The sequence below is a fragment of the Cricetulus griseus genome, chromosome 6 (genome assembly GCF_003668045.3).
Source record: "Cricetulus griseus strain 17A/GY chromosome 6, alternate assembly CriGri-PICRH-1.0, whole genome shotgun sequence".
Classification (NCBI taxonomy): domain Eukaryota; kingdom Metazoa; phylum Chordata; class Mammalia; order Rodentia; family Cricetidae; genus Cricetulus; species Cricetulus griseus.
In genome coordinates, this window is record NC_048599.1 from 47902694 (window position 1) to 47918187 (window position 15494).

At 48.3% G+C, this 15494-nt stretch overlaps 1 protein-coding gene across 2 annotated transcripts; it reads left to right on the forward strand.

The window, feature by feature from the left end:
- The first annotated feature begins 1105 nt into the window (after nucleotides 1-1105).
- Nucleotides 1106-14075, forward strand: Ddrgk1 (DDRGK domain containing 1). 2 transcript variants are annotated; one of them, XM_035446381.1, is made up of 9 exons: nucleotides 1106-1263; nucleotides 2220-2429; nucleotides 3606-3718; nucleotides 3929-4030; nucleotides 7934-8056; nucleotides 8361-8399; nucleotides 12131-12187; nucleotides 12666-12714; nucleotides 13661-14075. In XM_035446381.1, the coding sequence occupies exons 1-9, from the start codon at nucleotides 1173-1175 to the stop codon at nucleotides 13705-13707; spliced, it is 831 nt and encodes a 276-aa protein (XP_035302272.1). In that variant the 5' UTR covers nucleotides 1106-1172; the 3' UTR covers nucleotides 13708-14075. The 2 variants fall into 2 exon arrangements, with proteins under 2 accessions (XP_035302272.1, XP_027277580.1); XM_027421779.2 differs by lacking the exon at nucleotides 13661-14075 and adding an exon at nucleotides 13082-13370.
- The last annotated feature ends 1419 nt before the right edge of the window (nucleotides 14076-15494 follow it).

Consider the following 15494-nt stretch of genomic DNA (forward strand, 5'->3'; position numbering starts at 1 on the left):
CTCTTCTAGTATCTGGTCCACACATATACTACACTCACATACACACAAAATGAAATAATATTTGTTAAAAAATGCAGGAGCCAGCCAAGTCCCTGGTGGCACATGCCTTTAATTACAACTGAGGCAGAGGCTGGCAGATCCCTGTAAGTTTGAGGCTAGCCTTGTCTACATAATGAGTTCTAGGCTAAGCAGGGCGATATAATGAGATCATGTCTCAAAGAAACAAAACAACCTACCCACAAACAAAAACTGGAGGAGAATCTGGGCATCAGGGTGCATGCCTATAATCCCAGCTAACTCAAGCACTAGGGGGGTTGAAGTAAAACGATCAGGAGTTCATAGCCATCCTCTGCTACACAGCAAGTTTCAAGCCAACCTAGGCTACCAGAGACCCTGTCTCAGAAAAAAAAAAAAAATCAATTCAGGGGCCTGGGCTGAGATAAAACTCCATGGCAGAGCCTTCGCCTGCATAAGAACATGGGTTTCAATCTCCAAATATAAAGAATGTAGGCGCTAGATTCAGCTTACTGTAACAGCACTTGCCAGATATTGAAAAAAAATTACAAAATATTCAAAATTTACAGAAAATAACGCAATAGATGCCAAAGCTGCAGTATTAGTAAGATATTAACACACATGCTGCCTTTCTTCAGTGCTCAAGATCAAACTAAGGGCCTTGGCCGTGAGTGCTCTACTACCAACCTATAACCCCAGTTTAATTGATACCCACTTACCCATCCCGGCTGTTTATGATTTATTTTATGAGTATGTTTTGCAGGCATGTATGTGTACAACGTGCGTGCTTGGTGCTCGAGGAGGTCTGTAGAGGGCATCCGATCCCTGTGAATTGAAATCACAGAGGCTGTGAGCCACCAAATGGGTGCTGCGATCCGAACTCGGACCCTCTGGAATAGCAACCCGTGCTCTTAACTGCAGACTCGCTATATAGCCAAAGACGACCTTGAAATCCTGGTCTTCGGGTCCCCACTTCCCGAGTGCTGGAGTGACAGACACGTGCGGCAGCCAGGACTTGGGGGTTAACCGAGGCCCTGGTCACCCCTGGGCGGGGGCGGAGCACAACGTGCAGCTGGGCAGGGCGTACGGTAGTGGGCGGGGCCTGGTGATCCGGGTCCCGCGGGCGCGCTGGCTTCACTGCCGGGCTGTCTGTCGTCATGGTGGGGCCCTGGGTGTATCTGGCGGCGGCGGTTTTGCTCATCGGCGTTATCTTCTTCCTGACCCGCAGCCGGGGTCGGGCGGCAGCAGGTAGGAGGTGCCGCCGACCCAGGGCCGGAGGAGTCCGTTCCTCAGGACTCCTGGGCTTTGGTAGGCCGTCGCATCGCGACTGGTGCGCATGCACGGACGTGCCTTGCTGCGCTTACGAGGAGCGCGGGCCGGGAACAGCTCTGCGCACGCGCATGTGGATGCATTCGGGACTAATAGGCATCCTAGGGCTGGGGACCCAACCTGGGAACCAAGCCTGCGGTTCTGCTCTACACCAATAGGAGAGGCTGCAGGCTCCCTAATCCTGCCCGGTGTGTTCTACTTACCAGGGCGAGGCAGCCTCCGGGAACTCTGAAGGCATCTTCCTCTCCGCCCAAGAGGGCACCCATGGCCCTACCCTCCACCAGGATCAGAAGGCCATGTCATTGGCCTGGCACAAAACATATAACCTGTCACTCTTCCTTACTAACACTTAAGGTTTGCTTAGGAGTTTCTTAAGTCTCTGATGCCTGACCCCCATAGGCTACTTCAGAGCATCTCTGTGCCGCAGGGGCGGAAGAGAGGTAAAGCTAATAGCCAACCAATCTTCCAGGGAGGGGAGATTGAAACCCTGAGTGTGAAAAGTGCTCTCCGGTTGGAGTACCCTATAAAATTACAGCATGCAAGGAGTAAATGCAGTCTTGCAGTGGGCATCGAGTGCGATCTGTAAACCTCAGGGCGAGAGTATCCTAACAAGTCTCCTGCAAAGGGGAGGAGGAGTGAGTTGAAAGGAGGTAAAGGTGTTAAAGCAGTTAGGAAATGAGAAATAAGCTTGCAGCATGACACCGAGGCATGAGTAATAAAGGCCTTGACAGACCAAAATTGGAACATTGTGCTGTGGGCATCAGTAGTCTAGAAGGAAGTTAAGCAGAGGAGGATGAGACTCCCAAGATGCTGTTTTTCTTCACTGTCAAGAGGATGGGCTGCTTGACAGTGTTCTGGTTCCTCCCTCCCGAAAGCTAGTGGAGAGCCACTGCACAATGAGGAAGAGCGGGCAGGAGCAGGCCAGGTAGCCCAGCCTTGGCCCCAGGAGTCTGAGGAGCAGAGAACCGCTGGAGGCAGGCCCCGGCGTCGGAGGGACTTGGGCAGCCGTCTACAGGCCCATCGTCGAGCCCAGCGAGTGGCCTGGGCAGAAGTGGATGAGAATGAGGATGAAGCTGTTATTCCAGGTGAGAGGGCCCAGTCTGGGGGAAGGGAACTGTATTAAAGGCGTTAATGAGTCCCCCAGACTAGATAAGGGCAAGGAGCATGAAGCTACAGTGTAGGAAGACCATTTAGTGGTGGGGCCAGAGTCTTGGGCCTACACTTTGGTCCTCAGAGTCGACATTCCTTAGCCCAGTCCCTCCTCCATTGGGCAATTACCTTGGTTCATTGGGATTATCTGTAAATAAGTGCTTGGAAATAGAGACATTTCTGTTGACATGTACCTCCATATACCAGCTCCTGGGAGTCTCAGAAAGTCTTTAGGATTATGGGAAAGAATGTCTCTTCTCTGGTACTTAAAGTCTGACTTCAGTATGAAGAAGAGATTGCTAAACTTTACTCAGAATTTAGGCAAATTTGGGACTTTGTCTTGATTTGACTTTCACCTTGGGATTATTAGACCCTTTGGCTTAAAAAGAGCCCTTTAGTGGATATGTGGTGTATGTTTATAATTCGTGCGCTCAGAAGACAGAGGCAGGAGCATGTCGAGTTTTAGGCCAACCTGGGCTACACAGCTGTTTCAAAAGCAGCACACGACAACAGCAGAGAGCCCTCCTGTTGCCATCTTTCCTGTTTCAGATTTCAGTCATACACTCTGAGGCTCGGGCATCAACATGTTATTAATTTCCAGCAGGCCCTGAGGTTGGAGTTATTTTTTTCAATCTGGCTCTGTTAAAATAAAGGGAGGAGGATCCTGGTTGAAGGAACCCATCAGTTCCTGACTAGAACATGGAGGGTGTTGAATTTATGGTTGGAATAAATTTGCCCACAAGTTCATCTTTCCCTGGAGGTTTGGCACAGAGACAGAAATCAGGGACACCTTCAGGTGCAGACACCTGTGATCCACAAACATTCAGGTGTTGAGACCTTCTTACAGCTGTGTGGCACCTAAAGTCTCATTTGTACCTGTGGCCTTTCAACACCCCCCAACCCATCCCCCATCCCCCACCCAGTACACATGAGTATTTTCTCACACCCACACTCGTATGTGCACACTTGTGGTGGATGCTTCTGAAAGGCAGGGGTGGGTAGAACCGCACTCCATCCCTACCCCCATCCCCCCATCCCTTGAGGAAGGTGATGGAGGAGAGGATGTCTTTTCTGTCTAGGACTTAAAATTGTTTTTGCCTGACCATACCCAGCCCAGGAGGAAGAAGGTGTTGAGAAGCCAGCAGAAGCTCACCCAACAGGGAAAATTGGAGCCAAGAAACTACGGAAACTAGAGGAAAAACAGGCTCGAAAAGCCCAGCGTGAGGCAAGCAAGAGGATGGGGCATAACTCCCAAGGGTGGGAAAGGGCCTAACCTTTAGTTCCCAGGACAGACTGCCCCTGGGGTTCTTTTAATGCTAGACTGGTATTGCTGCCAACCTGGCTTGCTCTCCTGCAGTCTTAGCTTATGTCCTGGCACAGGGGTGGGCAGACTAGCCAGAGGAAGAGAGAAGGACCTAGAAACACCTCTCTCCAGGCTGAGGAAGCTGAACGTGAGGAACGGAAACGCCTCGAGTCCCAACGTGAGGCTGAATGGAAGAAGGAAGAGGAGCGGCTTCGCTTGAAGGAAGAACAGAAGGTGAGGCTGATTCCAGACACGGTTGTCTGGCCCATTATGACCTAACCTGGCTCCGAGATAGCTCCCAAATGCCTCCCTCCTACAAGACAGGCATGGCACTGGGTGCGGTGGTGGCTCATACATGTGGTCCCAGCACTTGAGAAGCTGAAGCAGGAGGACCTGAGTTCAAGGTCAGCTTGGGCTAACTAGCTACGTCCAGTCTCTAAAATAGAAAATGGATTGTGAATCCAGCACAAGGGCTTGCCCTGTTCTATGCTTTCCCCTGGCTTCAAAATATCACCTGTAGAAGCACCATGGGTTTGAACTGATAGTGTTTCTCTGTGTAGGCCTGGCTGTCCTGGAACTCTAGACCAGGCTGGCCTTGAACTCAGAGATCCATCTGCCTCTGCCTCCTGAGTGTTGGGACTAAAGGTGTACACTATTATGCCTGGCTCTTTTTTTTTTTTAATTAATTTTTTTAATGTGAATGGGGTTTTAAAAAAAAAGCCAGACATGGTGGTACATGCCCAGCACTTGGGAGTCAGAGGCAGGCAGATATTTGTATTCCAGGACAGCCAGAGCTATGTAAAGAGATCCTGTCTCAGAAAACAAAACAAACTTTATGTGTATGGGTGTTTTGCCTGCATGTATGTCTGTTTACCCTGTCACTATGTGTGTGCCTGGTGCCTATGGAGACCAGGAGAGGACATCACAACTGGAGTTAAAAATGGCTGTGAACTACCATGTAGGTTCTGGGATTGGAACTCAGGTCCTCTGGAAGAGCAACCAATGCTCTTAATTTCTGAGCAATCTCTCCAGCCCAGAGCTGGGGATTCTTGTGATCATGAGCTGCAAAGTATAGAACATTTGAGAAACATTGAACGTGGTCAGAGCCTCTGGACAAAGAAAAGGAGGTGGAGAAATAGGTCATTTCTAGGTCCAAGGACCTTGAGGTTATTATCCACAGTCTCTTTTTCTTTCCTTTTTTTTGGGGGGGGTGAGGGGCTGGGGTGGGGGCAGGGTTTCTCCATGTAGCTTTGGAACTAGGCTGGCCTCGAACTCATAGAGATCCTCCTGCCTCTGTCTCCAAAGTGCTGGGATTAAAGGTATGCACCACCACAGCCCAGCTGGTTATCCACAGTTTTAAGAGATGATGAATCCATTGAGTGCCTGGCAAAGGAGTGGTGCTTGGAGAACTGGAGCCACATAGAAAGGTGGTTAATGATTCTTTGTCAGCCAGATTATTCAAGATCCAGGTTTCCAAGAAAGGGGAAAGTTCAAACATGTAGGGTACATAAAATAAGAGGGCCTCTGGCTGGCCTTGTTGTTGAACTCTTATATCTGGAGGACGCCTGGCCATGGAGAGTGGCCGTGGGAGGCACGAGCAGAGAAAGTTGATTACCTTTGAGTAGTCATCATGCCTAATCTACCTTTGGTGTTCTGGCTTTCTCCCTGTTTTAGGTTTCTCAGCAGCTCCCCTCACTGTGATATTGGCCCATTTCTCAAAGCTGTACTAACATACCCTTAATTAAGTGTCACAATTTATTCAGGTGTTTTTTCTTCCTTTTGGTTTTTGAGGCAACAGACTGGATTTGAACTTGCTGTGTAGCCAAGGATGTCTTTTCCTCCTGTTTCTACTTCCCACACCCTGAGAGGAGAGGCATGCACTATTAGTCTGGTTTAGATGGGAATTGAACCCAGGGCTTCATGCTTGCTGGGCAAAGACCCTATCAACTGAGCTACATACATCCCAGCCCTAGTAATTTTTTTTTTTAATTTTATTTTATGTATATGGTGTTTTGCCTGCTTTTATGCTTGGAGGCCAGATGAGGGTGCCAGATTCCTCTGGAACTGTAGTTATAGAATCTTCTGAGCCACCATGTGGGTGCTGGAAATCAATCCCAGGTCCTCTGAAAGAGCTGCCACTGCTCCTAACTGCTGAGCCATCTCTCCAGCCCAAATATTTTTCTCTTGCAGGGTCATATATATGAAATATATATAAATGAAACATACTGTTTTATTTATCTGTCAAGTCTTCTTAGACCTCTGTGGGATTTGATTGTCAGGTTTTCCTGTTTAGCCTCTTGATAGTTTTGAGGGGTACTGGGAAAGCGGTTGTAGGTTGTACCTTGATTTGGATTGACTGATTTTTATTTTTATTTTATTTATTTGTCTTTTAGATTAAAAAAATAAGGGCCACCATATGGCCAAACTTGAGTCCTCTGAAAGAACAGCTAGTGCTTTTAACTGTTTTGAGCCATCTCTCCAGCCTGATTTTTGTTTTTAATCAATTAATTTGTTTTTTTCAAGACAGGGTCTTACTATGTAAAGGCAGGCCTCAACTCTGTGTAGCATAGGCTGGTCTCAAACTTGTGGCACTCTGCTTACACCTGCCTTTGAGTGCTGGAATGACTGGTGTCTATCTTGTGGTTAGAGTGAGGTTAGGTTTTGTTTTTGTTTTGTTTCCAGTACTGAATATTGATCACGGCCTGTACATTCCAGGGACGTGTTCCACTGTTGAGCTATTACTGTATGCTTTTCCTTCTACTATTTTCCCCCATCTTCTCATACTTGTTTGGAAATAAGTCACTGTTTTGCTTCATTTAGAAAATGGAGTCTACAGAGTGAGTGCCAGGATAGGCTCCAAAGCTACACAGAGAAACCCTGTCTTGAATAAAACCAAAGAGAAAGAGAGACAAGACAGAGACAGAGAGAGAGAGAGAGAGAAAGAGAGAGAGAGAGAGAGAGAGAGAGAGAGAGAGAATGGAGAGTTGGATCTAGAAAGCTAGGTCAGTGGGAAGGATGTTTACTGCTTTATTGGAGGACCAGAGTTTTTATCCTAGCACCCTTATTAAGTGTCGCACAAACACTGGTGACTCCAGCTCCAGAGGTTCTGATGTCCACTCTTGGCCTCCATGGGCAAGAGGGAGGTGAGCAAAGACACTGGTTGAGCAAAAGGCCAGATAGTCTCTGTAGGGGAAGCTGTAGCCACGCCTACTTAGGGGCTGGCAGACTAAAAGGGGAATTGTAGGGGAAGCTGTAGCCAGCCCCTAAGTAGGCGTGGCTACAGCTTCCCCTACAAGTCTCCTCTGACCTGCCCTTTTTATCTGGGCTGCTACTGGAAGGTGGGCCTTCCCACATCCATCAAGGCAGCCAGGACGGTACTTCTGGTGAGGCTATCTACTCAGGTGACTCAGAAGTCAGACTCTATAGTGGGTAGTAGGCTGTGTGCATGGGTAGTAGGAAGCAGAATCTGCTGTTTGTTTATATCTGGACATGACCAAGGATTTTTTCAAGAATTTTTTCCTACCGCGTTGGTGGCACACGCCTTTAATCCCAGCACTCGGGAGGCAGAGGCAGGTGGATCTCTGTGAGTTCGAGGCCAGCCTGGTCTCCAGAGCGAGTGCCAGGATAGGCTCCAAAGCTACACAGAGAAACTCTGTCTCAAAAAGACCGAAAAAAAGAGAGAGAGAGAAAGAGAGAGAAAGAGAGAGAAAGAGAGAGAAAGAGAGAGAAAGAGAGAGAAAAAGAGAGAGAGAAAAAGAGAGAGAGAGAGAGAGAGAGAGAAAGAGAGAAAGAGAGAAAGAGAGAAAGAGAGAAAGAGAGAAAGAGAGAAAGAGAGAAAGAGAGAAAGAGAGAGAGAGAGAGAGAGAGAGAGAGAGAGAGAGAGAGAGAGAGAGAATTTTTTCCTATATTACCTCCTGAGCAAGAGACAGGGGAGGGACTGAGCAGCATTGCCTGGTTGATAGGGATGGTGAGGAAGCCTCCACCGGTTGTTTAGCTCGAGACCAAAGGGTGAAAGTCTTGCAGAAACACTGTCTCTAGGCTGTATGTGCTTGTGTCCTGCAGAGACAGCAGAAACCAGAACAGATGTGAGTGGGCAGCTGCCCCAAATACCTGCCTCTCCTTTCTCTGTGTCCACAGGAGGAGGAAGAAAGAAAGGCTCGGGAGGAGCAGGCCCGGCGGGAGCACGAGGAATACCTGAAACTGAAGGAGGCCTTCGTGGTAGAAGAGGAAGGTGTTAGCGAAACCATGACTGAGGAACAGGTGGGCACACCACTCCTGGGAAACCTGTGCCACAAGGGTATTGTGTGTTAGGTCCAAGGCCATCCACTCCACCTTAGACACTTCTGGCTGTGCACTGAGAAGCAGGGTGGGTGCCTGTAAGAGTAACTGTAGCCTTCATCTCAGCAGAGAATGTTGTCCTGTTGTTCCTTAGTCTGAGAGGCTCTACCCCTCATGAAAGCAGAGGGCAGCAGGCAGGTGATCAGGGAGTATAGATAGTTAGGGCCAGGCATAGAATCATGTGCCTCCAGCCAGGGGTGATGCTCACTGGTTTCTCTGCCTTTAGTCTCACAGCTTCCTGGCAGAATTCATCAATTACATTAAGGTAAGAGGCTCAGAGAACTCCGGTATCTTCTCCTGCCATGTGAGTGTGCGTAAGTGTCTATGTGTGTTTTGTAGATGTTCTCAGGACCAAGCGGGGGATGTTTCATTTAGTCCTGGACCAGAATGAGCATGGGGTCCAGCGACTGGTTCTTGGCCAGGAAAGTCCCTTCCCTTCACACCCAGGAGGTAGAGAAGGACAGTGGTCTGTGTGGGAAGCGCAAGCCTCTGATGGCTTCCTAATTCTTGGTTTGACAGTTCCTCTGCTCTTCAGACCCCACGCTCAATGAGTCATCGTGTTTTGAAGTCAATTCACATGTGTTTTCTGTCAGTGCTGTCACGCTGAGGTGCCACTGAGTTGGAACAAATGTCCTGTGCTCTGTGGTCCTGCCTGGGAACTTGGACCTTCAAGAAGAAATAGGATGGTGTTTCCATTGTAACCTAGAGCAGTCAGCAGTGTCCCTCCATCCATAGCCGCTTCACAGGCTGCCCCGATGCTGCTCTGCAGTGCGTAAGCACATCCTGATCTGCTTTGCTGCTAAGCAACTTCTCTCCCACAAAGGATGCGAGAAGGGGAGAGGTTTTCAAGTGCAGCTCAGAGGTGCAGAGGCAGCTGAGGGAAGGAGTACAGAGGGAGCGGGGGCGATGGTGGGGGTGGTATCAGGGGCTGCCAAGAAGCTGGGGCTTGCATAATCCTCCCCCACCTCTCCTAAAAGAGAGCAGGGTTTAGATGTCTCTCCACAACAGCGAGGGGCTGGGCACATGTCTGGGGCCCAGGATCTTCCAGAGGGCCCTTTTCCCTTAGATTGTGCGCATTTCCCCTCAATGAAGCCCATACTCTACCCTGGCACACTGCCCTGGGCAAATTTTTTTCACACTGTCCTTCCTGCTGTTGTTGAGAACTTGCTATCCCTACCTACAGTGGGAAGCAGCACTTCCTTTGAGGCCTCCCAGGTGGATTTAGAGGTCAGCTTCAGTGTTGCCCTCTTTTCTGCAGAGGCTAGCAGGAAGTTTCCAGGTAGGTCTGGCTCTGGCTTTGGTGGCTCCCTGGAGGTTCCTTTTCTTTTTTGATGTTGTTGTTGTTCTAGATATTTCTCTGTGTAATTCTGTCTGTACTGGAACTCACTTTGTAGACCAGGCTATACTGGAACTCACTTAGTAGAGCAGACACTGTGGATCTGCCTGCCTCTGCTTCTTGAGTACTAGGATTAAAGGCATGTGCTACCATCACCCCATTCGTGATGCTCTCCAAACGCTTGAGCTTAGGAGTTTGTTCAGCCTGTGCTAGCTTATCCCTTTGGAGCTACCACCTTAGAGGAAGAAGGACACCTCTGAAATTCATCCCTTCCACTTTCTTCCACACTTCAAGGGATCAGTCCTTCTAGACAGAACTTCAGAACTGGAGAAGGTTTCTGCACACAGCTTGCTTCATATGAACAATAGGAATGTCTGTTCCACTTTCTGCCATGGCTACGTATAACTGTTTGTTCAAATACACTTTTGACCCTAGTAGCATCCTCAGACCACATCCTCAGGAACCAGGCACCGCAGGAGGCGACTATGTTCCTGCTCCAAACTGCTACTGAGGGCCTAGTGCCTGGTCTGTTTTATAGGTAGAAGCTGCTGGCAAGATCACCTGTGCTTGCCCGATCCGTGATCTAACTGCCTCTTGATTGTACCCTCCCCAACCTTTCCACTCCCCACCCCGTATCCCTGCTTGCACATGCAGGTTGGCATTCCAACAAGTCACATGCCATATGTAGCTGAGGAGGCGTCCCCATGTCATTACTCCCCCAGCTCATTTGCTGTGGAAGATTCACGGAAATGCAAGGGACCGCCTTCTCCCAAAGCATATGCTATATGTGGCAAAGGTGGGGGCAGCTGCATGTGTAGACCCAGCTGTGACTCCTTGACTGAGCTGCTGGGAGCTAAAGTTTCTCCTGAGGATGTGAGAGCAGCACATGAAACATGGCATGTTAATATGGTTACTTTGCGTGTTTGTATGTGTGGGTGTTCCTGTGTACTGGTGTGTATACATAGATATACACATATGCGGGGAACTTCTAGTATTGCTTGTTCCTCGAGTACTGTCCACCCCCTTTTTAAATTTTGTTTTTATTTTTTGTAAGAAGGTGATGTGCAGTTGCCCAGTGGCCTGGATCTCACCAAACAGGCTACACTGGCTGACCAGTGAGCCCCAGTAATCTACCTATCTCTGTTTTTCCATCGCTGAGGTTCCAGGTGCATGATGTCAACACACTCAGCTATTTGTTTGTTTCTGAGACAGGTTCTCACTGTATAGATTCGAGCTCCCAGAAATCTATCTGCCTCTGCCTCTGCCTCTGCCTCTGCCTCTGCCTCTGCCTCTCTGCCTCTCTGCCTCTCTGCCTCTCTGCCTCTCTGCCTCTGCCTCTCTGCCTCTGCCTCTCTGCCTCTGCCTCTCTGCCTCTGCCTCTGCCTCTGCGTCCTAAGTTCATGCACTGCCACAGTCACACCCACCTTCTTTATGTGAGTTCTGGGGATTAGACTCTGGTCCTTGACAGCACACAAGCACTTGACTGACAACCATCTTGCCAGCCCTAGTGGTAATTATTTGACCAATCCCAGTGAGAGGGGGTATGCATCAGACAGTGTGAAGAGAGTGATTGGAAAGAAGTATGGATATGTCAGTTTTATGGAAATCTAGCCTGAAGGAAGGGATCACTTATGAAAGACCTCAGGCCTGTTAGCTTTCCTTTTCTATCTACTTCTGTTCATCAGAGAGGCTTTTAGCCCAGGGGTAGGAACTGTCTCTCTTGTTTACTATTTCTTCAACCTCCCCTTTTAATGTATGTGAATGTTTTTACCTGCATGAATGTATGTGCACCACAAACATGCCTGTGCTCCTGGAGTTCTGTGGACCTGGAGTTGTGATGGTTGTGAGTCACCATGAGGGTGCTAGGAATCAAACCTGGTCCTCTGCAAGAGTCCAAGTGCTCTAAATCACTGAGCCACCTCTCCATCTCCCATCTTAATTTCTTGTCTGGCAGGTCCTCAGCAAGCACAACTCTAGATGAAAAGTTATGTTTTATAGTTTTGGCTTTTTGAGATGGAGTCTTGTAGCTTAAACAGGCCTTAGACTCAATACATGGCCAAAAATAGTTTTGAACTGACCTTCCTGCCTCGAACTTCGAAGTACTGGGATTACAGGTATTATCTGCAGCACCTGGTTTAGGTAACTATTTTATTTTTAAAAGGTTAAAAACAAAAAGATCAAAATTTGGGCTGGCAAGATGACTCAGCAGGTAAAGGCCCTCACTGTCAGACCTCAAGATCTCAAGATCTCAGTTCAGTTCCTGCGACTCACATGGTGAATGGAGAGAACTGATTTCTGAAGGTTTCCTCTGGCTGCTACATATATGTTGTTGCAGGTGTACACACACACACACAAACACACACACCTCTAAAAGTGTTAGTTTAGGAAAATGATGTGCAAGCCAGATGGTGGTGGCACACACCTTTAGTCCCAGCACTGTGAGGCAGAAGCAGGTGGACCTCTGAGTTCGAGACCAGCCTACTCTACAGATCAAGTTCTAGGACAGGTTCCAGAGCTACACAGAGAAACCCTGTCTCCAAAAACTGGGAAAAAATAAATAAGTAAATCAATCAATCAATCAATCAATCAATAAATGGCATCTCACTGGCTTTGAGCTGGCCAAGTGGTCTCAGCCTCTCTCTTCTTCCTTTTATCTATAGCAGTCCAAGGTTGTGCTTTTGGAAGATCTGGCTTTCCAGATGGGTCTAAGGACTCAGGTAAGCTCTGGCTGTGGATTAGAATATGGGATATAGCTAATGGGTCTATGAGGCAAGTAGGGGGCTGGCCTGAATATGGTAAGTTGTGATGCCCCTCGAGGCTATCTCCAACCAAGAGTGAATAGGACATTCCAGGAATCCTGCATTTCTACAGAGATGAAAAGAACAGGAAAGAAAAAGGAAATTCAAATGCCATACTCTAGCCTTCCCTGTGACCAAAGCAGCCTGAATCCAATTACCTCTTGCAAACAGGCTATTTTGCAGCCATACAGCTCCATTATTCCTTTTCCAGCTGAAAGAGAGCTGGCATATCCTAGGATCAAAGTCACTTCAAGAGTCCCTCCAATGGGAACCATGGTCACAGCCACGGGATAAGCTTGATAAGGAGAGGGGGAAATTTGACTGGAGTAGTAGAGGGGTAATGGGACTGTGGGAATGGAAACCCCAAGACAAGCTCTGAGTCTTGTTTTCCTCATAGGACACCATAAACCGCATCCAAGACCTACTCACCGAGGGGACTCTAACAGGTGAGAGAATGAGAATCAACTATATATCCCTGGCCTGGGGGAGTGTGTGACCACAGAAGGCTGCTGGGACTTGTTCCAAGAGCAGCTTGGCCTCTCTCGGTTGGGAGGGATATGCAATGAGGGAAACTGAGGAATTGGACTTGGTTACAAGGAAGACATATAGAGGCCTCGGCCTAGCGGTGGAATGAGGAATATGAAGAAAGGATTGGTGTGACTCACCTGCATGGGATTTGATATACCCAGGAAGAGCCAGACCGACAGGAGAACAAAAAGGCTCTAAATAGTTGTAAAGGAATAAACGGGCATTTTCAGGTTAGGTAGGGAAAGCCCGGGAGGACTCAGTCCTGCAACGTGCATGTTCCTACAGGTGTGATTGACGACCGGGGCAAATTCATCTACATAACCCCAGAGGAGCTGGCTGCCGTGGCCAATTTCATCAGACAGCGGGGCCGGGTGTCCATCACTGAGCTTGCCCAGGCCAGCAACTCCCTCATCTCCTGGGGCCAGGACCTTCCTGCCCAGGCTTCAGCCTGACTCCAGCCCCCACTTGAATGTATCATGTGGCCTACATACCTCGACTTCCTTCCCTGCCATCTTGGGGCAGGGATGGCATCTGACCAGAAAGTTGGGGATTAAAGGCCTCTGAGCACTGCTGAGCTTCCTGTAGCTTGGTGTCGAGGGCCTGGCCTGTCGTCCCAGATAAGCAGGTAAAATCTAGACCTCAGGGTGTATCATAGCGGTTCCACCCTTATGAGGTGGCAAAAGTCCCATTCATGATTTCAAAAAACAAAAACAACCTATTGCACCTTTATTGTATCCATTTGTGCCCTGCAAGCCCAGCTCCCAGGATGAGTTCCTTTTCTTGGGCAGCAGAAGTGCATATCGGAGAATCTCTCAGGTCATATCTCCTCCAGTTGTTGAAGGAAGTTTCTCCATCTTATTACAGACCCAGGAGTTCTGAGTAGAGTCAAGAGCCCTGGGGAGAAGAGTTAATGAGAAATGCCAATGATAGAGACCTGGGGACAAAGGCTGTCTTTGTAGCCTCTGAAAGGGAGGTCTCTGGAAGAAAGACTGGCCAGCTTCTCATGAGGCAGGGAGAGGAAGAAGAAGGCCCATTTGGTCTGGATGTAATTGTTCTGACAGCACATCACATGAACTCAGCCCTGAATCCTTGACAAAAAAAGTTCTGAGTGGTGTGGGTGATTCCACCCACTGGAGGTATGAAGAACATGTGTTCAGAAGTGGTGTGGGATGTGTGTCTCTTGTAGGGTCATTTGCTCCGCTTCCCGTGGGCTGTGTATGGAGTGGGCATCATATTGTGCTGAAGACAAGACACTTTTTTTTTTTTTTTATTTTCTGTATATGGGTGTTTTTGCCTGTGTGGATTTGTGTGCACCATGCACATGCCTGCAGAGTCCAGAGGAGGGCATCAGATCCCTTGGTCCTGGTGTTAGAAAGGGTTGAGAGCCGCCATGTAGGTGCTGAGGACTCTGGTAGAGTCCTAACCTTTGAGCCATCTCTTCTCTAATCTCTTGGGTGTATGTGTGTGTGTGTACAATATCTCACTAACTGGCTTGGAGCTCACTGTATACACCAAGCTGGCCTTGAACTCACAGAGATCTGCCTGATTCTACTTTCCAAGTACTAGAATTAAAGGCATGTGCCACCATGTACAGCCTCCTTTATTTGTTTTTGGAGACAGTAGGCACTTCTAGTGAATAAAAGGCTATATCCATTGTTGGTAAAGTCAACTATAACCTAGTCTTAATAGTAGAAAAAATAGGGATAACTGTGGTAAAGGGTAAGGTAGGAGAGGCATAACTGACGGTAGAGTCAGCTCATCAGTGGTTACCATTAGAACAACCTGTGCAGTTCTTAATACTCTCCCTCTAGGCAGTTAAGGCAGAATCTTGATACCATCAGAGTACATCAGCAGATCCATAACGGCAGCAAGGCTGAAAGCCCAGGAAGACATGGACTACACAGTGGAGGCTAGGGAGGTGGTTCCCCAGGTAAAAGCACTGTCTGTGCAAGTGTGTTGACCAGGTTCAATCCCTGACACCATGGACAAAGGTAGCTATGTTACCATGCATCTGTAATCCCAGAATTCCTGCAGTGAGATGGTAGCACAGCCCAGCTGCTAGCCTGGAATATGCAGTATAACAACAGAAACAAGAGTGCCCCTGCCTCAGCAAGTGGCAATTGAGACCTATTCCAGAAAATTGTCCTCTGACCACCACACAGGCTCCATGGCACATATAGAGCCACATTCACTTACACGAACACAAATAACAACAACAACAAAAAAATCCCCAATAAGAGAGGCTTTTCAGACCAAGACTGTTCCAGTACCCTGCCTCCACCTAGCACACCCCTAACATCTGTCTCTAGGTATTGAGATGTACCAGTACTCTGCCTCTAGGTATCGAGATGCAGCTCTGGCACTGCTAGGCCATTCATTCAGGACCTACTCAAGGCCTGAAGTAGGATGAAAGCATATATTGACATCTTTTCTTGTCTTGTTTTCAAGACAAGGTTTCTTTGTATAGCCTTGGCTGTCCTGGAACTCTGTAGACCAGGCTGACCTTGAACTGTCAGAGATCTGCCTACCTCTGCCTCCTCCTGAGTACTGGGATTAAAGGCATTCACTACCACCACCCAATTTCTTGACATTTAAAAAAAAAAAAAATTCTTTTTTTGAGATGGAGTCATGTAGCCCAAGCAGGCTTCAAATTAGGGTACTTTGGACTCAGCCTCGCAAATGCTGGAATTACAGGCAT